Consider the following 21,665-nt stretch of genomic DNA (forward strand, 5'->3'; position numbering starts at 1 on the left):
TTCTGTGGGTCCACTGAGGGCGAGTGCGTGCGTTTCTGTCCGTGTTCCAGATTTATTAACTCCGAGGCAGGAAGCCGTTCCCGTCGTCTCTGTGCCTGCATCCAGCTTCTCTCACCAAGTTGGAAGTGAGCTGGCGTCCGTTCCCATGATGCCCTTAGCTTCTGTTTTGCCACTGCAAGCGGGAGAGAGCTCGCTGCCGTCGGCGGCGCTGGCGAACGGAGGGAAGGCCCCCTTCACTATGCCGGAAGCATTTCTGGATGATGGAGACATGGTCCTCGGAGATGAAATAGATGACCTTCTTGATTCAGCCCCTGAAGCCAGTGAAACTGTTATGGTAAATGTCAACGTTACTCTTCTCTTTGGAAGCCAGGTCTCATTTTTATTTATCCGTTACTATTATTTTTTAGAGAGAGCGTGAGCGGGTTGGGTAGGGGAAGGGAGAGGGAGCGGGAGCGACAGTCTTAGGCGGCTCCATGTTTAGCTCCACTGCGGGGCTCGATCCTGCGACCCTGAGATCATCATGAGCTGAGCCGAAATCAGGAATTGGATGCTTAACTAACTGAGCCACCCAGTCACCCCAGGCTTAATTTTTTTTAAAAAAATTGCCATGTAACTGTATTTTCAGTATTATCTGTAGGCTAAGTTTTGGGTCTTTTACCTTCAGAATTTACTTTTGTCCTTCTCTGGTTGTTCCAGGCTCATGTGGTTATTTTTTCAATAAAATAGGAACGCTAATCTAGTGATGACCCAGTTTTCCTCAACACCTGTTGGAATCACATAGCATGGAAAGGGTGTGTTTAAAATTCTGAAAAAGAGGGGTGACTGGGTGGCTTAGTCGGTTAAGTGTCTGTCTTCAGCTCGGGTCATGATCCCAGGGTCCTGGGATGGAGCCCTGGTCACTTGTGCACATGCACTCTCTCTCTCTCTCTTAAAAGATCGATTTATTTATTTATTTATTTATTTGACAGAGATCACAAGTAGGCAGAGAGGCAGGCGGCCGGGGGGAGGGGGAGCAGGCTTCCCACTGAGCAGAGAGCCCGATGCGGGGCTCGATCCCAGGATCCCGGGATCATGACCTGAGCCGAAGGCAGAGGCTTTAACCCACTGAGCCACCCAGGCGCCCCCCCCTCTCTTAAATAAATAAATACATAAATAAATAAATCCTTTTAAAAATAAGTGAAATCCTGAAAAAGAATAGGCATTTGATATTTAAAGAAAAATATGTCTTTTGGATTAAGGGCTTAAGGGATAATGCCTCAGGGCAACTAACTGTAAATAAAGCCAAGGCCAGATCTGGACCCAGGCTGCTGCTTGTCTGGCCTGCAACTTAAGAATGGGGGGGAGGGTGCTTACAATTTTGAATGTTTGGAAGGAAAAAAAAAAAAGGAGAACAGTATCTTGTGACACATGAAAATGATATGAGCTTCGTATTTCAGGGTCATCAATAAAGTTTTATTGGAACCCAGCCACGACTGGCCCCTGAAGTAGTGTCTGTGGCCGCCTTTGCGTTGCAGCCACTCAGTGGAGTAGTTGAAACAGACACCGTGGTGGGCGAAGCCTCAAATACTTAACATTGAGCCCTTGGCAGAAGAAGGTTACTGACCTCTGCCATAAAGTATATTGAAATAGCGGCCGCGGCAGCAACAGTCAGTGGTGGGGGGAGGCGGAGAAATTCAGGGCTGGTTTCGGTGTGGCTGAAGTAGAGGAAGAACGGGGTAGAGGGCGGGCACCCCGGGGTTTGCATCTTCCCACCTCTGGTCTTCAGCAACTTGTTTCACTGCCGGTTTCCTGGTCTCTACCGTGGCCGTGGCCGTCGGGTAGGATGTATCTAGGAGACTCTAACTGGTTCACATAGATAGTACGTAACTTTCCTCTCAGTTAATTGTCACAGTGAGCGGGGAGGAGAGAGGCAGCGTTCCATCTGTCCTGGGGAGATGGTACCTTCACATCCCCAGGAAGGACCGTCCAGGGTTTCTGGCTTCTGCAGCAGCCTTCGCTTGAGCGCCTTCCTCCCCAGCCCCCACACTACTGCTCTGGAATAAGGCCGCCTCTTAGGAGTCTCGCGGTAGGATGAAGGAAAGAAATCAGAGGGAAAGGAAATGGGAACGGAACATCTGGCTTGAAACAGTACCAGACATCATATCCCGATCCTTTTTGAAAAGTGGTCTTGGGGCGCCTGGGTGGCTCAGTGGGTTAAGCCTCTGCCTTCAGCTCAGGTCATGATCCCAGGGTCCTGGGTTCGAGCTCCCCGTCAGGCTTTCTGCTCAGCAGGGCACCTGCTTCCCCCTCTCTCTCAGCCTGCTGCTCTGCCTACTTGTGGTCTCTTTCTGTCGAATAAATAAAATTAAAAATATATATATATATATATATATAGAAAGAAAGAGAAGAAAAGCGGTCTTGCAAAGAACTAAGCTCTGTATCCTCGATTCTTCTACGGAATCTTGATTTTGATTTCAACTTTGTTACATAATTGCCCGGTGTAAGGTGTAAGACTTTGTGTCTGTGTGCTGATGTTCAGAGCCGTTCAGCCTACTTGTAACTGGTTTCCCGGATTTTAACAGACTCTTTTTCTTCTCTAGCCATCAGCATTAGTCAGAGGAGCCCTCCCAGCAGCCAGCGTCCCCCCCAGCATACCCTTCTCGGCATCTCTCTTGGGCACTTTGCCCATCGGTGCGAGGTATGCTCCTCCGCCCTCCTTCTCAGAGCTGTACCCGCCTTTGACTTCATCCTTGGAAGATTTCTGCTCTTCTTTAAATTCATTTTCAATGAGTGATGCCAAGCGAGGTAAGAATCGAGCCATTCATGTAAATAATCGCAGTTCATTTTTTTAAAAAAAGACAACCTGTGTTTGGCAGTGATTTAACTCTAGGTAGTTGGTACTTGGATTATTATCAGGGTGGCTGAAAACTCAGTCTTCAGTTTTAACTGGCCTGGCCTGAACCGTGTGCCATTCAGGAGCTCGAGGAGCATAGGAATACATAGGGTTGTACGTGGCGCTCGTTTTTGTTTGCTTTCTTAAACAAGATAGCGTGTTAAGTGGGGTGTCTATTTTTTGGGGGGCCAGGGCGCAGAATGACTTCTACTGTTTCCGGTGAGGAAGGAGTACCCCATCTGAAAGAGCCTTAAAGACAGGCTATCCCTTTTAAATTCTGAATGAGGCAGATAGTTAAGACTAATTTCCAGTGAAGATTTTTCAGAATTAGACTTCTAGAATTCGAGTTTCCTGTTTCAGCCTCCATTCGTAGAGGTCAACTGGACTGCCTGGTATCTTAGTTTTTACAAAGGGTTGCTGAGTGTTTGGTCTGACTCCTGTTTCTGTAATTCCGGGTTTGGTATATACTTTAAACAGTAATGATAACAATCTTCATATTTTTTCCAAGGCGCTGTTACATGGTTAAAGGGAGAAAAATCATAATGATTAATTTCAAGAGATTGATACCTGAGAAACTTAAATTTGTGTGAAACAGAAGGGCAGAGAGCGAATAATCGAGAACGAATAATCGAGTGGTAGACTGAGACAAAGAAAGTCATCCCGTCCTTACTAATTTCCTTAATGTGAAGAGTTCTGGCTTTGTAGTTTGAAAAGGAGAGGCTCTTTTCCCTTTTGGAGTATGAATGATTTTCTTAGTCTTTTTAACTGGTCCTGCTCTGTAGGCCCTGCTTTGGCTTATGGCTCCGAAAACAACTCTTTATTTAAGTTTGTCTAAGGGTTATGTGTGCCCTTGGTTTCCAGAGGGAGGTCCCCTGCCCAGTCTGGGTGTCGAGAGTGAGCAGGAAAGTTTGGAACGGGGATGGGGAAGTAACGTGGGGAAGTCGTACGTAGTCAGCCCCTGAGCCCTGATGTGCTTACCACATGATTAGAATGAGAAGGTCTGTTGAAGTGTTTTTATTATTTTAGATCTGTCCACCTCAACTTCTAGAGAGGGAACAGCGCTTAGCGGCAGTAATTCCTCCCTTTTACTTGTAAGTGTCACTTCCTCTTTTGTAAATACCTCGTTGCTTAAACTTGAACGTAGGCCTTTTGCTTAAGTAACTGACTTATTTGAATGGACGTGCTGGGGGAAATAATGCTAAAATAAGAGTCTCCTGGGACATCCGGTCGTAAATGCTCTGTGTTTAAGCCTGGGTCTGTCGCAGACCCTGTAAGAGGCTGTAGTGGAGCAGAATCAAAAACAGGGGAGCTGAGATCAGGGCAGATAAAAATCGCGCGCTGTCGTGCTGTCAAAGCAGAACTGTTACCTGTTACTTTTAACAACTCGCAAGGAGGATCAAAGACAGTGGGGGAGGGGCCTAGAGACCCAAGGAGAGGAAACCGAAAGAAACCGTTTTCTTACATAGAAGCGCAGCAAGGACAGACTAGCACTGATTTCAGCAGAGGAAGAATGTGTTTTGTTTTGTTTTGTTTTGTTTTTTTCACAAATTTGTTTCCTTCTTTAGTGATAGTGCAATATTTGTTGGCTGTTTTTTTTTTCCCTGTTTTTTGTTTTTTTCTTGTTCTTCTTGCAGATGAATGGACCAGGCAACTTGTTTGCTTCTGAGAGTTTCCTGGGAATTTCAAGTCACCCCAGAAATGACTTTGGAAACTTTTTTGGAAGTGCAGTTACTAAACCACCTTCATCAGTGACCCCCCGACATCCCCTCGAAGGAACCCATGAACTGAGACAAGCGTGTCAGATCTGTTTTGTTAAATCAGGTCAGGACCAAAGGCGCTGATGGTATTAATAAGCTAGTCCATAGTCTGAGAGTTCTTAGGAATTAGTAAATATGCGTGGAAAACACCAGCTACTGTGATTCTTTCATCTCTGTTTGAGGTTTTTGTGTTTTGTTTTGTTTTTTAAGATTTTATTTATTTATTTGACAGAGAGAGACAGGGAGAGAGGGAACACAAGCAGGGGGAGTGGGAGAGGGAGAAGCAGGCTTCCCGCGGAGCAGGGAGCCTGATGTAGGGCTGGATCCCAGGACCCCGGGGTCATGACCTGAGCCGAAGGCACACACTTAAAGACTGAGCCACCCAGGTGCCCCTGTCCCTATTTGAGTTTTTTCTTAGCAAGCAGCAATTACTGATATGGGCCCACTGGAGTCTAATAAGATAAGTTTGCTCTTATTTGATACGATTTCATTTATAGAATTATATGGAAAGCAATATCTACCTGATTTGAAATCTCGAAATTTTTATGAGGTTCTTTACGTTCCCCATCCATGTTTAAGAGAGTGATCATTTTCTTTTTTCTTTTTTTAAAGATTGATTTGAGGGGCGCCTGGGTGGCTCAGTGGGTTAAAGCCTCTGCCTTCGGCTCAGGTCATGATCCCGGCATCCTGGGATGGAGCCCCGCATCGGGCTCTCTGCTCAGCAGGGAGCCTGCTTCCTCCTCTCTCTCTGCCTGCCTCTCTGCCTGCTTGTGATCTCTGTCTGTCAAATAAATAAATAAAACATCTTTTTAAAAAAAAAAAAAGATTGATTTGAGAGACAGCAAGAATGGGGGTGGGGAGAGGCAGAGGGAGAAACAGGTTCCCTGCTGAGCAGGGAGCACAGTGATGTGGGGCTCCATCCTAGGACCCTGAGATCACGACCTGAGCTGAAGACAGACGGTTAACCTAACGGAGCCACCCGGGTGCCCCAAGAATGTGATCCTTTTCAAATAAAGCAAGAACTAGAGTAAAAGCATTCTAACACCAGTATTTGATGTAATGTTTATAAAATTAAAGTCTTTTCATTGATTTGTTTCATATCTTTACCCATAAGTCAGGTGCTAGAAACACAGTTTATCCTAAACTGGACCTAAATTCGTTTCCTTTCTTAGTTGTGTATTTAACAGTGTTATTTAGCATAAGAAGCCATCAGAATTCCTGCCCTCATAGTTAAATGATGGTCTGTTTTGGGGCCACTAGTGTCGAATAAGACTTTGTATTCTCTGACAGCAGATAAGAGGCACAAATTGCTTCAGTAGCTTATTTACATTTGGGAGTTATAAAAATGGGATTTTTGTGGGAATGTAATAATCAGTAACCATCTGTTCACATCTGCTTGTAAATGTGCCTGTGAAATGAAACGTTACTTTTTGTGCCTTTGAGCAATCCTTCTTCACGTCTTTTCCAGGCCCGAAGTTAATGGATTTCACTTACCATGCTAATATGGATCATAAATGTAAGAAAGATATTTTAATTGGTAGAATAAAGAATGTTGAAGATAAATCATGGAAAAAAATACGTCCAAGACCAACAAAAACAAATTATGAAGGCCCATATTATATATGTAAAGGTACGTACTATAATTACTTAATTGGCATGCATGACATAAGTGATAAATTATTTGCTACATTTATTATAATGGTTCCCATATTCCTGTTACCAGAAGTGTGTAGGTCGAGTTAACAGCAAGTTCCTTGGGTTGAGACATTTGTATTTTTTTCTGTTATTTTTACCTTTTTTTTTTAACTTCTTTTTTTAATATTTATTTATTGTAGAGAGAGAGTAAGCAGGTGTGAGTGGGGGGTGGGGCGAGTTGGGGGAGAGAGAGAGAGACAGAGAGGGAATCTTAAGTAGACTCTTGCTGAGTATAAAACCCAGTACAGGGCTCGATCCCATGACCCTGAGATCATGACCCAAGCCAAAATCAGTAGTCAGCTGCTTAACCTGCTAAGCCATCAGGTGCCGCGTTTTCTCCATGTTGATGGACACAGGCTTTGACCACGTTCCCCACAGAAAGCCGTCTCACACTTGGAGTTCCCTGACTTAGTGTAAACAGAATCAGAGTGCTGAACTAAGGCTTTGAGAAGGTTACTCTTCTAGCTTGCTTTTGAGAGAAGTTCGTGGATTCATTTTTGTCAGACCACTTCCTCTGAATGTGCTTCGAATGTCCTTAAGTGATTTTTTAAACATTGGTGAGCACATGTGGGAATCAGAGCCTTTTCCCCCGTCAGAGATTAAACAGTAATTCAGGCTCATGGGCTGTTGTTTTAGGGTTAAAACCTGCCCCCCCCGCCCCCCAACAGTGAGATGTGTATCCTTGCTTAAAGCTGTCCGTGAGTTGTTCCAAGAAATTCACAGGGTGCCCTAAACGTGTCTGATAGTCACTGGCTTTGAAAAACCAGCGGCCACATTTTCTCCATCTTTCAATTGTCTGTCTTTCTAGACGTGGCCGCTGAGGAGGAATGTAGGTACTCCGGCCACTGTACGTTCGCCTACTGCCAAGAAGAGATCGACATCTGGACGCTGGAGCGGAAAGGGGCGTTCAGCAGGGAGGCTTTCTTTGGTGGCAATGGGACAATCAACCTCACCGTATTCAAACTTCTCCAAGAGCATCTTGGAGAATTTATATTCCTTTGTGAGGTACTGTCTCCAAACCTTATTTTCTACTGTAGAATCAGTGAGAGTTTCTGACTCGCAAGCCCAGCAGTAGAAAATGCCGAGCGCTGGTCTGGCCATATGGGGACCATTCACTCAGCCTCCGGCCGTTACGACTAGGATCCAAAAGGATACCAAAAAACCTCATTTTTAATATCTATCAGTAGAAGTGTGTAATGTATAACTATGTGCAAAAGTATGGTACAAAAGTTCTGTTTTGCATTACGCTGTTGTGGTAACTCTTCTTCTCTGTCTGTTCCAGAAATGTTTTGATCATAAGCCTAGAATGATAAGTAAAAGAAATAAAGATAATTCTACTTCTTGTTCTCACCCGGTTACAAAGCATGAGTTTGAAGACAATAAGTATGTTGGTAGTTTCTAATTTTTATAGTGACGCAATAGATTCTGTTTTTAGATCCAAATAAAACCAGAGTAGTATCTCCATAGGCATTTTAGGCCTATGCTTTTGTTGTTGCTGTTTTGAAAGACGATGACTGTTTAAAGATGTCTCTTAGTGTATTTGCTGGGAATTTTTAAAGGGATTATTAAATTGATGTTTAATACAGAAAAGCATTATTGATTTGTAGCTCCTTATGACAAGGATTTAAGTATCTTATGGCTTAATGTGTAGTTATCGTCCCCCTTCCATTAATCCAACAGTTGTGTAAAGTGATTTATTTTTTTCGAGAAAGATTTAAGATGTATTTTCAGTCTAGAACTTGACCTGATGTACATATATATATTTTTGTTTGTTTTCTTTTGGAGAAACTGTGGCAGAACAATAAAATATCACTCCGTTTGTATCTTAGGTGCCTTGTCCACATTTTACGAGAGACAACGGTAAAATATTCCAAAATACGCTCTTTTCACGGCCAGTGTCAGCTTGATTTATGTCGACATGAGGTTCGATATGGCTGTTTAAGGGAAGATGAGTGCTTTTATGCACATAGTCTTGTAGAACTGAAAGTCTGGATATTACAGAATGAAACAGGTAGGTTTGTGCGTGGAGAGACATCGCCTCGCAAACCAAGAAACAGACTCCTCACTCCAGAGACCACACTGGTGGTCCCCAGGGGGCAGGCGGGGGACGGATGGGAAAGGGGACGGGGATGAAGGAGCATGCTTACGATGAGCGCAGGGGCATGCAATGAGGTGCCGAATCACTGGATGGTGTGCCAGAAAATAACGGAACCCCGTAAACAAATCTGGAATTGAAAACAAAAACAAAAACAAAAACCCTTAAATGAAACCCAAAGGTCTCTTCAAAAGCAGGCAGGCTTTGGCAGAACCCTGTCGCAGACTTTCCTCTGTCATCGTAATGTGGTGACATCACTGCTGATTTTATCCTTAGCTGTAAACGGTCACCGTTCATTTCTGGAGTGGCTTATTTTGACGGACAGCCCCACGCGGTGACTTGCTGGGACCAGTTCACTCACGTAGCCTGCTTTGGTGAGGAACAGCGATTCCTCCGGCGGCATCGGGAGCCGCGTTTGTAAATACTCCGTGGTGGAAAAGAGCGACGTGACATGCATTCGTCGCTGGTGGGGCTTGTGCTACGTGGGGGACAAGGAGGGAATTGAGTCTGTGGTCAGATTGTGGACTGTCCATGCGCAGAGGGGGAACCTAAAGGAAGGCTTGTACATTTCCAGGGATCTCTCACGATGCCATCGCCCAAGAATCTAAACGGTATTGGCAGAATTTGGAAGCAAATGTACCTGGAGCTCAGGTATTTTCTTTTCTTTTTTTTTTTTCAAAGATTTTATTTGTTTATTTGACAGAGATCACACGCAGGCAGAGAGGCAGGCAAAGGGGGGGGAAGCAGGCTCCCCAGCAAGCAGAGAGCCCGATGCGGGGCTTGATCCCAGGACCCTGAGATCATGACCTGAGCCGAAGGCAGAGGCGTTAACCCACTGAGCTACCCAGGTGCCCTCCCTGACTTATTCTTAATGTGAAAAAAATCCCAAATTTTAGTTGATCATCATTAAAAAAAGCAGGTATCCTGTAGTACCTGCCAAGCCTATAGGAGTCAATTCTCTTATTCAGTTTAATTGGCAAAACAGTTGGTTCTTGGGCTGTGGGGAACCTGGGAGTGAGGGACGTGGACCGCGTCTGTGGCTGTTTCCCATCCGGCAACACTGCTCTATCCACTGCCTCCCCAGGTCCCCACCCCCCTGCAACAAAATCCGAATTGTCACTTTCCAGAGCTGGCTTCCCTACAGTGCGCTTTGGCATCTGTAATCTCTCACCATTCTCTTGCATTGGGGGGAGAATTGGAGATTTAGTTATGTACTCAGTGTCTCTGGTAGTGTACGTAACGGCCAACTCATCACACCAGAGACTACCAGAAATCATGTGCTGTCACGAGAAAAGAAATGCAGGGCAATTCAGTATTCTGTTCTCTGAAAACTGGCGTTCTCTTAAAAGTAAAACTTGGATTTTAATTGTTTCAGGTGCTTGGCAATCAGATAATGCCTGGATCTCTTAACATGAAGATAAAATTTGTATGTGCTCAGTGTCTGAGAAATGGCCAAGTCATTGAACCAGACAAAAACAGAAAATATTGTAGTGCGAAAGCAAGGCACTCGTAAGTAGTGTGTGAGTGTGTCTGTGTGCGTGTGAGAGTGTGTGTAAACAATGCCAGGTTCCTAATTCTCTGTTACATGGGTATAAAATCAAACGTAGAAGAAAAAACGATTGACTTTGAAGAGAGCAGAGCAAAGTGGATAACGTAGGAGTAATTGCAAAGCGAAAGGGATTTTTACCATTTCATAGAGAAGAATTCAACAAAATTTGGTAGTGTCTTTTCTGAATTGGATCAGTTCTTTGTTCAGAGTTCCTAGGGAATGTCTGGTAACAAATATGAACGGAAATGAAATGACAGAATCAGAAGGCATTTCTTTTAGAAGGGTTGAGAAAAAAAAAATCTCTGGTCCTTCAGGTACGAACGTTGTACCTGTCCCTTTATATTATGCCTTGTGCCAGTGTGTCTTTGTTTTTTCTGAACTCCATGTTTCTTAGGTGGACCAGAGATCGGCGTGCGATGAGAGTGATGTCCATCGAACGTAAGAAGTGGATGAACATCCGTCCTCTCCCCACAAAGAAACAAATGCCTTTACAGTTTGATGTACATACGTAATTTTTAAGCCACTTTTTTTTTTTATTAGGCATTTCAAATCATTAGAAAGTAGTAGTGATTCAGATTGAAACTTGGAGCCCTTTCAATGCTCGTCGTAATACCAAAATTTTTAAATGGTCCTCTTGCTTTCCTTCCCCTTTTGTATGTGTGCTTCTGTGACAGTTTTCAGATTGACTGGGATTGTATGAGTTACTCGGAAAAAAGGAACTAGTCAGTGAACTCCAGAAGTAGTCACGGGCATGACCGACCTTGTTTTTCGGATGAATTACTTGGGGAGTGAGTGGGAGGGGATTTCATTTAAACTTCATCCCTAGGCTTTGCCATCCAACTCAAGGCCTTCTGTTACTACAAATGCTGTTGATAAGTTTCTTTGACTCAAGCAGCGGGTACTAGCTAAAAGATACTCCACTTGTTAGGATTTTTCTAAAAGTCACCCAAAGGAAAAATGATCACTGTTCGAGGCATATCGTTCTTCAGAAACCTTTGGAAAGAAAGTACGAGACCCGCTGAAAGTTAGGGTACTTTTTCGTTCACGAGGTGGCATGTTTCTGCTCCGTAGCCTCTGCTGCCTTCCGTGGTCTTGAAGGTCTGAGCAGACCCCCTGGGCCGGCCCTGGACTTGACTCTCCACGGGAGAGGGTCTGGAGGGAAGTCATTGTGTGAGCTAACAGAGGCACTTGGAGCATGGACAGGCAGTAAACTTTTTTGCCCCGTTGGCGGACAGGAGGAGAGAACCGTTTGCCTAGAGAAGCCGTGCAGGTGGCTTGCAGAGTCCCCTCGGAAACTGTGTCCCCTCTGACTTGCCCGAGAGAGTTGAGGAAGAGGCAGGTTAATTTCCTGTCACCCAAGGTACCTTGCATTTTGTGAACGTAGCCAGGTTACAAGGTCAGTCTCTGAAGGAGGTAGTGTGTATGTTTCATTCACGGTGGTTTTAGACTTGGGATCTGAGTGGTTTAATTGGTGGGACTTATAGGTGGGGAAGAAGGTTTGTTGGAGCCACGGATATCTTAGGCTTTAAAAGAAGAGAGGGTGTGTGTACTCCTCATTCTTTTTAAGTTTTTTTTTTTTAAGATTTTATTTATTTATTTGACAGAAAGAGAGAATAAGTAGTCAGAGAGGCAGGCAGAGAGAGGGGGGGAAGCAAGCTCCCCACTGCGCAGAGAGCCCGACTCGGGGCTTGATCCCAGGACCCTGGGATCATGACCTGAGCGGAAGGCAGAGGCTTTAACCCACTGAGCCACCCAGGCGCTCCCATCCTCTTTCTTTGTTAAAACAAAGGCGGCTGAGAGCGATTCTAGTTCAGCTGCCGGGACGACTGATTATTCTTTAATCTCAGACGTGCTGCATTGCCGTGCACTGTGCCTCTTTTTTTCTACCATACTAGGTATTGCTAAGGGATCCTTTTCCTAAAAGAAGAAATAATACTTTGTGTGTGTGTGTGTGTGTGTGTGTGTGTGTGTGTGTGTGTAGACAGTATGGTGAGGTGGATGGAAGGAGACCAGGCTTCAGAATCTGCCAGGAGGGCCCTGGTCACGTTACTCAGCCTCAGTTTGCTCACCTGTAAATGGGAATAATTATGTCCCAGGGAAGATTACGTGAGGTGGTGTTACGTAAAAACCCAGCACAGTGGCCGGCCCTTCCCTTTATCTTCTCTTCTCCCTGCTCCTTATCGTTGAACTTGGAGAGACTATGGTAAATGTTTCCCTAGTAATACCTGCCTAAGAACTTAATGGGGTTTCACTTTATGCAGAGGATTGGAAGTGGGGGGGGGCATTGACATTGGGCCAAGGGAGGAAACCTGCAGTATTTGGGGTGGCCCGACCGCTTTTAGATTTATAGCAGAAACTGACGCTAAGCCTCTGACATTGCATAAACTGATACATAGGGCCAGCCTCTGTTGAAACACGAAGTGAGCTAACAGTTAATCGTACTAGAATGCTCTACAAAGACAGGCATATTGCTGTTTGAGAATGAGCTCGGTAATGGAGGTTTTCTTCGTTCCTGCTCGTTGGGGTTCTCGGAGCCGTCTACGTTCGGCTGCTTGCGATCACCTTATTTTCCTCCCCGTTGCACCGCATTTGCTTAGTAAATACACGAGGCAAATAAGCAGAAGAGATGTTATTTGAACGCTGTATAACGAGATGGCCTGGCTCGCGTCATCATTGTCTCCAGACAATGCATATCGAACGCACGACGGCCGCAGTTAGCGGCCGGTATGGGCTATATGAGGAAGCTGAATTCTGACATTTTTCCTGACACCATGTAGGACCCTTGGAGCAGCCTGCAGTTTCCTCACTACCTCCCAGGAGCTGACAGGGAGGTCTCGTGGGCCTTAGGCAGGGAGAGCAGGAGCTTGTCAGACTGAGAGGGGGCCAGAGATCTGCCCTGTGGAGATCCAGTGCCCTGCTGGGTAAAAGCCGATACTCCGAATAAGGGCGTTTGTAGACATTTTCTTGTCAGAAAATATTCCACATCCTAGTTCCATCCTTTTTTTTTTTTTCCCCCCCTTTGGAGATTTTATTTTGAAGGATTTTGAGAGAGAAAGCTTAATATCATCTCATGTCTGTGGGGCTTAGAGCCAGTTTGAATTCATTCAAAGTCATCCTGTGTAATAATTGTGTCACTCAGTGTTAGCACAGATAATAATGCTCATTTTGCTTAAGTGTAAAAAGTAGGCAGTTTTACTAACTGTACCCTTGTCTTAAAGCCTATTCGTGTATTTTTTTTTATACAGCTGTGCAATCATATTGCTTCTGGGAAAAAGTGTCAGTATGTCGGGAACTGTTCCTTTGCTCATAGTCCTGAGGAGCGGGAAGTGTGGACTTACATGAAGGAGAATGGGAGTAAGTTGCCGTCTTAACTGTGGCTTGACGTCTGTGCAGTCGAGCTTGCTGGGAAGTTGCCTTTCTCTCTGTACGTAGATATGCCAGCTCACCTTGAACCCAGAAAGCAGTTTGCCTTGGAAACAGTTGTGCCATTCTGTCAATAGGGGAGAGCCCGACACCTGATCCGTGTTTGCGTAGGTCAGAGCTGGATACAAATCCATAGGTGTATGTGTATGACACAGACACGTTCCCGAAAGGTGGCCCGGGAAGTTAAGTCCTTCTCCTGTTGTGAGTAGGCACCCCCGAAAAATCAGGTCAGACTTGAACTTCCTCAAGGAGGTCTTACTGGTAGAACAGCCGCAGAGGCAGAAGCCCGAGGAGGGAATGTCTGTCTTGGTCAAACGGCAAGTTTACCGTGGGAGTCTTGGAGAGGAGCCCGAGACAACCTTTCACTTTTGACCAGAGAGGTTTTCCTGCAAGGACGGGGATCGTTGTTGTTGCATCGCTAGTACAGTGATGGGAATTTACCAGCTGTTGAAGATCTGCGGTCCGATCGAAGCATGTCACCTGCCGGGTCTGACCAGTGTCCACAGGCGGTGATGTGTGTGGACGGGACTCCTCGCTGTCTTGCTTGGAGGAGGGGCCTACTGGTGGGCCTTCCCGAAGATGTCCTTGCCGAGCAGGGCTATAGCAATGGTTCCTGCTCCCGCTGGTCTGAATGGAGAAGGATTTCTAGGTGACCTCTCTTCTTAGTCTGATGACGTGTTAGAAACACTTGGTAGGCAACAAAGCCGGTTTTTGACCTTTACCTTACTACCAGATTTTTTTTTTTTAGCACAGTGGTTCTCAACCGGGGATGAATTTTGCCACACACACCTGCCTACCTTGGGGACACTGGGCAGTGTTTGGAGACGTTTTTGTTGTCATGACCTCGGGGGGGCGGGGTGTCCTACTGGCATCCAGTGTGGAGAGTCCAGGAATGCTGTTAAACATCCCCAATGCACGGGATAGCCCCCCCCCCAGCAGAGAATTAGCCGGGCCAGATTGTCAGCAGCCGTGGGGTTCAGAAACCTGGCTTCTTTGCACTTGACGGTCATGCTGAACATACCTGGTCTTACTGTAGGAAGCAGCTTGTAGCCACTGCCCCGGACCTGGTCCCGGCTGTGCTGTTGTAAATTGTACTCCAGCATGTGGGTCCTCTGGGACAGGGGCTCGACTGATGGGTTCCCATCAGGGTCAGAATCTTGGTCGCAGGGGGAGTGAGTTTCTCGACTTTTTCGGTACACAGGAGCGTATCTGCCGTAGGACCCTGACTGTGTTAAATAATCCATGTGGTTGTGGGGGTGATAGCGAGGGTCTTCCTGGGGGCAGCACGAAGCAGTGGGAGGTGCTTTTTTTTTTTTTTCTTTTTAAAGCAATATCCTTTTAATGGTTTCTGACTTTTCAACACCCCCAAAGAGTCTTGCAAACACCGGGAGTTAATAGGTTCAAGGCCATGAGAGTTTACCTCCTGCTGGGACAGGGCCCCTCTCCTCGCCTAATACCTAATGCAGTCTGTCTCCGTTCTGCCCTCTCGCCTTCCTCTCAAAAATATATGCCGACTGATACAAAAGGTGTGCGTGATCTTGTGTGTGTGTCGGTAGTGTAGTTAAATCTCCGCCGCTGAAAGTGATTCGTTTTTCTTTAGTACAAGATATGGAGCAGTTTTATGAACTCTGGCTAAAGAGTCAAAAAAATGAAAAAAGTGATGACGTAGCCAGTCAATCAAACAAGGAAAACGGAAAACAAATTCACATGCCGACAGATTACGCTGAAGTTACCGTGAGTCCCGGTGGTCACGCCACCGCCCCCCCCCTTCCTTCCTCCACTGATAGAGCCCTCCTTTCCCTTTCCTCCCAGCGTGGCTCCCTGGCTGGCTGCCTGCCCTCCTCCCATCTCTCCACCTCCCTCTGGTGGCCCTGGGCTGTTAGCTTAAGTCCCCCGATGCTAGCAAATCCTTCCCTCCATCCTTTTGCTGACTTTGAAGCCAGAGAATTTGGAACCTAAATGCTGGGGTCTCTCCTTACCAGCCCGTGGCCCTGGGCAGGTCATTGAGCGTCCCTGAGAGGGGTTGTGGTGGGTAAGTGAAGGAGGTTGGGTCCTGGACACTTTGGCCAATGCTGGGTCTCAGCAGATGCTCTGGAAATGTGGGTGCTAAACCCCGCCCCCCATTCCCCCTTACATGCCGGTGTCTGACCTCTGCCTCAGGGTCCTGTGAAGATATTAAGTCACCTGTGGTTTTTTACTGTTTGGGTTTTCTTTTAAAAATTTTTACAAGAGTAAAGAGGATAATATAATGAACATCTTGAGCCCACCATGTTAACAGTTCATTGTGTTTGCTTTTTTGAAATAAATAACATGTTTACAGATAGGGCTGAAACCCCCTTTGTCCCCCATCCCGGAGGGACAAGATCCAGTGTGAATTTTCCAGGCTACGTTTACCTGTCTTTGACACATTTCTTCCTGAGCTATGTTTTTAAAGAGGACATAGGCGCATTCGTTACCCTGCTCCTTGTTTCTTGTTTTGTTTTTTGGTACCTCCCTGTAATTGATTCCGCTGGATCTGGGTCATGTCTCTGGCCTGGCCTTGCCCCCACGTGTGTCCCAGGGATGTGCCCTTTGAACTCCGTCTCCTCTGCCAAGGCACAGCGCTGGTTCCCTTGCCACCTCTCAAGTGTTCCTGTGTTCCCAAAGCAGGGTCACCTGGACCCGCTGGATTGTGAGATTTACCTGGGCTGTTTAATCAGGTGGATTTTCATCTGCCCCCCATCTAGCTGTAGCAAGTCATAGTCTCATGGCAAGTCTCCAGGAATCTGTTCTTACTCACTTACAAATGATTCTTACCCAGGGCATTTGGGGAACCCTGCCCAGACGCCTGTAACTTGCGTCTGTGGTGGTCCTTCCACGGACCAGAACGCAGTTCCTTCTGTGTAGGTCTGTGCCCTGGGGACAGTGTCTTCCCAGCATCTGGACTTCTCTGGTCCCTGGCGTGAGTCCTGGACCCATAGTAGGAGCTCATCTCATGTGCCCTGAAAGGCACGGCTGCTTGTCCTCTGCAGCTGGAGAGCTCTGGGCTTTCCTGTCCATTCTGCGGGTCCTCACAGCATTCATCCTTCCTAGGGTCCTCCTGTGAACCTGGCCCCTTCTCCCTACAGACATGCTCGTTTGCGCACCAGCCCCCATCACCTCCCTGCCAGAGACTTGCTGGACCCTGGCCGAATCCATCACCACTGCCCTCTGCTGCCTGTGCTCTGGCTCCCCTCCCGGGGCTGGGATCCTTTCCTTGGTCCTGTTTCTGACTTTGACTTTGAGCTTTACCTTCTTGCCCGGCTCCCCCCACCAGACGGGCTCCCCGAGAATAGAGTCCCGGTCTGAGTTCAAGTGGTTTCTAGCTCTGCTGCCCTCCCTGAACCGGGTTTGGCCCGTCAAGGGACGCAGACGACGCCCACTGATGGGACGCGTGTCTTTGGTGCGTTTTAGGCGGACTTCCACTGCTGGATGTGCGGGAAGAACTGCAACAGTGAGAAGCAGTGGCAAGGCCACATCTCCTCAGAGAAGCACAAGGAGAAGGTTTTTCACACCGAGGACGACCAGTACTGCTGGCAGCACCGCTTTCCAACAGGGTATTTTAGTATTTGTGATAGGTACGTAGCTGTCGCCAACTCCTGCGTGAGAATGGCTCCGGTCACGTGACTCACAGTCATTCTGTCGTGGGCAGAGGTCATGTGGGTGATGAGGATTTGGGCTCAAAGTGTTAGTTGTTCCTTGGATGTTTCTTCATGAAAACATGTGGTTACATGAAAAGATTGACTAGTCTGCCCGTATGGGTGTGAGATGTCTTAAGATCACTGAGGAGATAGAAATGTTTGTTCCAATTTGCCCAAACTGTCTTTGAGCGGTCAAGGGTGAGTGGCTAACCACAGCACACCCTGCCGTTCTGAAACTGCCATGTGAATACGGGCTGTTAGTGCATATACGGAACCGGCTCAGGCCGAAGGAGAATGTTACTATCGCTCCTTTGTTTAAGTTGCCTTAGAAAATGTTTTTGCAAAAAAACAGAGTTTTGAATTGCTCCTCATTTTGTCAAGATCACGGTCTATATGTAATTTCCCCATTTAGATCCACGTGACACCCAATACTACCCAAGACATCTTTTACAGAGCGCGACTTGATTTCTTTCCCCTCCATCAGAAGGACTGTGCTCTTGCCCCCACCAGCCCCCGGGCAATCAACCAGTATTTTTCATGACATCTATTTAAAAGTGCTGATTTATTTCCCATTGCGGATGTCAAGGCTATGTAGTATTCATTTTCCTAGGCTTAAGATTTTGAACTAAAAGTTTTATGCCAATCACCAAGCCAGTGAAGCGTGCACTTTTTGGGTTTATATAAATAACTCGCGGATGCTCACCAAGCTGCTTGCCCTGCAGGTATATGAACGGCACCTGCACAGAAGGGAACGGCTGTAAGTTTGCACACGGGAATGCCGAACTGCATGAGTGGGAAGAAAGAAGGGATGCCCTAAAGATGAAACTCAACAAAGCAAGAAAAGATCACTTAATCGCCCCAAATGATAATGACTTTGGAAAATATAGTTTTTTGTTTAAAGATTTAAACTAATATGCTGGCTTTTATGTACGTTACCTAATCAAAGCATTGACCAGAAAAATTGAAAGTGTTCCAAGGCACGTAGCAGAGGAGCTGCAGACTTTCTGCTTGTATTGGCGTCTATCGTACCTCCTGAGCAGCAACCCACAGTAGGTAGGAAAACGGGCTGTTGAACAGGTCTGGCCATATGCTCTCGTGGCACCACTGGCATCAGATGGCGAAGTGACCGCTACCCGGTTGCCATCTGTTGAACAGACTTTTGGATGAAGTGTGTTGGGGAAGAGGATAAGGTTATGTCTAAGACGACTCCTTGAGTTGGTCCTTCAGATAAGAACCATCATGGGGAGAGAGTAGACACTTGCGCTAGGGGTCAGAAGACATGATGGATGAAATTCTTCACGTTTTAAATGGAACAAAATTGTTTAATATAATAAAGTTTGCTACTTATCTGTATGTAGGTTGCTAAAAAGGATTTTCTTAACTCAGATTTTAAGCCAAATAACCATTTAACACTAGTACATGTTAAATGGGGTATTTTTCTGTATTTTTATGTTTCACTATAATAAGGGAATTAAGGATAATGTGCATTGAGACTATTTTGAAAAATAATCAGTTGACTCAAATTTTATTTCTTGGTCTTTTGCTGTTTAAATGATGATTTTGAGAGATTACACTTGTACTGTTGGTATTGTGTAGTGTATGGACCAATATTGCCTGTAATAAACACTTTATATATAGATGTCTTTCATTTTTTGGTGTGGTCCTTTCCCCCCAGAGAATTATTGAAACTGGGCCCTAAAAATCACAAGGTTTTGTTTGTTTTTTAAACACCTTTACTTAAGCAATTAGTGATAGTATGTAAATTAGACACAAAAGTGGCTTTTCACTCTGTCCCGCTCTCTCCCAGATTTGGGTTGACAAGCAGCTTCTCTTGTTCAGTGTCATGGTAACTCTCCTGGGGCTCTTCTGTGTTTCATTCAGATGCATGACTAGGAAGGAGACAGACAACCATCTACGATGTGGGCCATGGGACGTGGGTTTCTACAGATGACTGGCACAACACTCTTCAGTAGGGCCGTTTTGGTTGTTCAAAGACCACAGACGGCATGGTCGGGATGGCTGGCAGAGACAGAGACGGAGCTAAGATGTCCCCTGGGCCCCTGACCTGCTTGAGAGGCTGGGATGCAGTGAGCTAGGGGGAAGAGTTGTCGGCAGGGTGCGGGGTGGGGGTGGGGGGCTGCTACGCCCAGAGGATGTTACCAGGGCTGTGCCCTTGTTGGGGATGGGGTTCGGGGGGGTGCTGGGTGGATTTGGAAGGCAGGGATCTGTTGGGCTGTGATGTGCCAAGCCTCCACACCCTCATGCAAAGTCACTTCCTCGTGACAACCTTGAATGGGTGGGTTTAGGGGGGTAACAAAAAAGGGTCTTTGTTCCGGTATATGAGTCCAACAACCGTGGAGAGGAGGGCATAGCTGCCGGTAGGGAGATGAGACAAGGAGAACATTTAGAAGAACCAGAGGCTGCCTGTGACTCCTTGAAGACAGGGGAGACTGGTTTCTCTCCACGTGTGGGAAGGCAGTTGGGACCGGTCATACTTGGTGGATGCATTAGGAGTGCGTCTTGTTTGCCAAATAGATAATCTGTTATGGGTGACATTTTCTGTAGAATAGACTGGTAGTGTTATTTTTCTACTAGGTCTGTCTAGTCTAGAAAGATGGCCTTCATTACATTTTTTCTTTTTTGGACTTTCTTCCCAACTCCTTTCTCCAGGGAAAAAAGCAGATGTTAAAAAGTGGTCTTGGGGCGCCTGGGTGGCTCAGTCGTTAAGTGTCTGCTTCGGCTCAGGTCCTGATCCCAGGGTCCTGGGATCGAGCTCCGCATCGGGCTCTCTGCTCCGCGGGAAGCCTGCTTCTCCCTCTCCCACTCCCCCTGCTGTGTTCCCTCTCTCGCTGTGTCTCTCGGTGTCAAATAAATAAATGATATCTTAAAAAAAAAAAAAAGTGGTCTCTGGTGCTCTGTTTCAGTTAACAGATGAAAAAGTCGCTTGTCTTAACTTTTGGAATACCTGCTAGAAACTTAGTTTGAGATCCTGTGAGTGGTCGAGGATCACTTTAGTTGGCCTGGAGAGATCAGAATATAGATTTCTCGTTATTTGTAGCAGGGGAAGAATACCAATTTCTAGAAAGCCAATTCTGGGTTCCTGATACAACGTCTCCAAGAAGCAGAGCCACCATTGTCCAGATGGCCCAGGCTCAGGGCGTAGGCTTCCCTCCCGCAGTACCCGCCAACCTGTACCTTCTCGGGCACATCCTGTTTGCTAAGTAAATGCTTAGAAGCTTTAAAAGTTAATGAGCATTATTTCTCTGTGGTTCTAAGAAAGGATTTACAGAAGTAACATATGCTCTCCCCGCCCCCTTCTCAAACTCCGGCAACTTGATCATGGCATAAAAAGTGACCATGAAAGCTCAGATATGGGTCAATGTGGACAAGTTATGGCTGATTTGGCCTTGAAGGACAGTGCAGTCTGACCCTGACTGCCTGGTGGTAAGTTCAGAAATGAACTTATCAGTTTCAGAAGCACATTCTGGTGTCAGAGCAGCAGCCAGATGTCTAGATAGAGAAGAGGAAATGAACTGCCTTTTTAAATCCAGGGCTATTTCCTGGCCTTTGAGGTGTCACCCTGCATTGCCATAAGGTATTCTGGGTCTGAAGAGAGAACCCCCAGGCAGCACAAGTTCTTTGGACCTTATCAAGGCCTGTGCCAGTGACAGGTGTCTTATAGAAGTGTAGGGTGAATTCTGTCCTAGCAACCCACGGTGAACGGAGACTGGTGACTTTTGACCATATTTGTTTTCCTTAGTAATACACCAGTGAACTCAGATCCATATGGACGAATCCAGAGGGACTAGAAATGGTAAATAGGGTGAATATTAAAAAACCTAGACGGGGGGCGCCTGGGTGGCTCAGTGGGTTAAAGCCTCTGCCTTCGGCTCAGGTCATGATCCCAGGGTCCTGGGATCGAGCCCCGCATCGGGTTCTCTGCTCGGCGGGGAGCCTGCTTCTTCCTCTCTCTCTCTGCCTGCCTCTCTGCCTACTTGTGATCTCTGTCTGTCAAATAAATAAATAAAATCTTTGAAAAAAAAAAAAAAACCTAGACGGGGCGCCTGGGTGGCTCAGTGGGTTAAAGCCTCTGCCTTCGGCTCAGGTCATGATCCCAGGCTCCTGGGATCGAGCCCCGCATCAGATGAATAAATCGTTAAAAAAAATTTCTATAATTCAAAGGTACAATAAAATGAAATAATAAGCCATAAACAGAAAGACAGCATTTGCAACATATATAATTGAGAAGGAATCAGATACCAAAAGATCTATCCAATGGCAAATCGATTTAAAAATAGATAAATGTTGGGGTGCCTGGTTGGCTTAGTGGGTTAAGCCTCTGCCTTCAGCTCAGATTATGATCTCAGGGTCCTGGGATCAAGTCCCACATCAGGCTCTCTGCTCAGCAGAGAGCCTGCTTCCCTTCCTCTCTCTCTGCCTGCCTATCTGCCTACTTGTGATCTCTGTCAAATAAAGAAATAAAATCTTTAAAAAAAAAAACCTAGAAATACATTTTTTCCTCAGCATCTATAAAAACAAGATTATGGGGGCACCTGGACTGCTCAGTGGGTTAAAGCCTCTGCCTTCAGCTCAGGTCAGGATCCCAGGGTGCTGG

At 46.2% G+C, this 21,665-nt stretch overlaps 1 protein-coding gene across 1 annotated transcript in view; it reads left to right on the forward strand.

Moving 5' to 3' along the window:
- The window catches only part of ZC3H7A (zinc finger CCCH-type containing 7A), a 36,204-nt gene extending 17,511 nt beyond the window's left edge, over nt 1-18,693 (forward strand). Inside the window, exons 9-23 of the mRNA XM_080829903.1 lie at nt 51-334; nt 2,580-2,784; nt 3,899-3,963; nt 4,507-4,693; nt 6,098-6,259; nt 7,133-7,329; nt 7,607-7,707; nt 8,154-8,335; nt 8,994-9,070; nt 9,795-9,928; nt 10,363-10,468; nt 13,214-13,322; nt 14,992-15,125; nt 16,824-16,987; nt 17,773-18,693. Coding sequence (XP_080686029.1) covers nt 51-334; nt 2,580-2,784; nt 3,899-3,963; nt 4,507-4,693; nt 6,098-6,259; nt 7,133-7,329; nt 7,607-7,707; nt 8,154-8,335; nt 8,994-9,070; nt 9,795-9,928; nt 10,363-10,468; nt 13,214-13,322; nt 14,992-15,125; nt 16,824-16,987; nt 17,773-17,962 — 2,297 coding nt within the window. The 3' untranslated portion in view covers nt 17,963-18,693. The remainder of the gene's footprint in view (nt 1-50; nt 335-2,579; nt 2,785-3,898; nt 3,964-4,506; nt 4,694-6,097; nt 6,260-7,132; nt 7,330-7,606; nt 7,708-8,153; nt 8,336-8,993; nt 9,071-9,794; nt 9,929-10,362; nt 10,469-13,213; nt 13,323-14,991; nt 15,126-16,823; nt 16,988-17,772) is intronic.
- The last annotated feature ends 2,972 nt before the right edge of the window (nt 18,694-21,665 follow it).

This window comes from Martes martes (genome assembly GCF_963455335.1).
Source record: "Martes martes genome assembly, chromosome: 18".
In the NCBI taxonomy this organism is placed as follows: Eukaryota; Metazoa; Chordata; class Mammalia; order Carnivora; family Mustelidae; genus Martes; species Martes martes.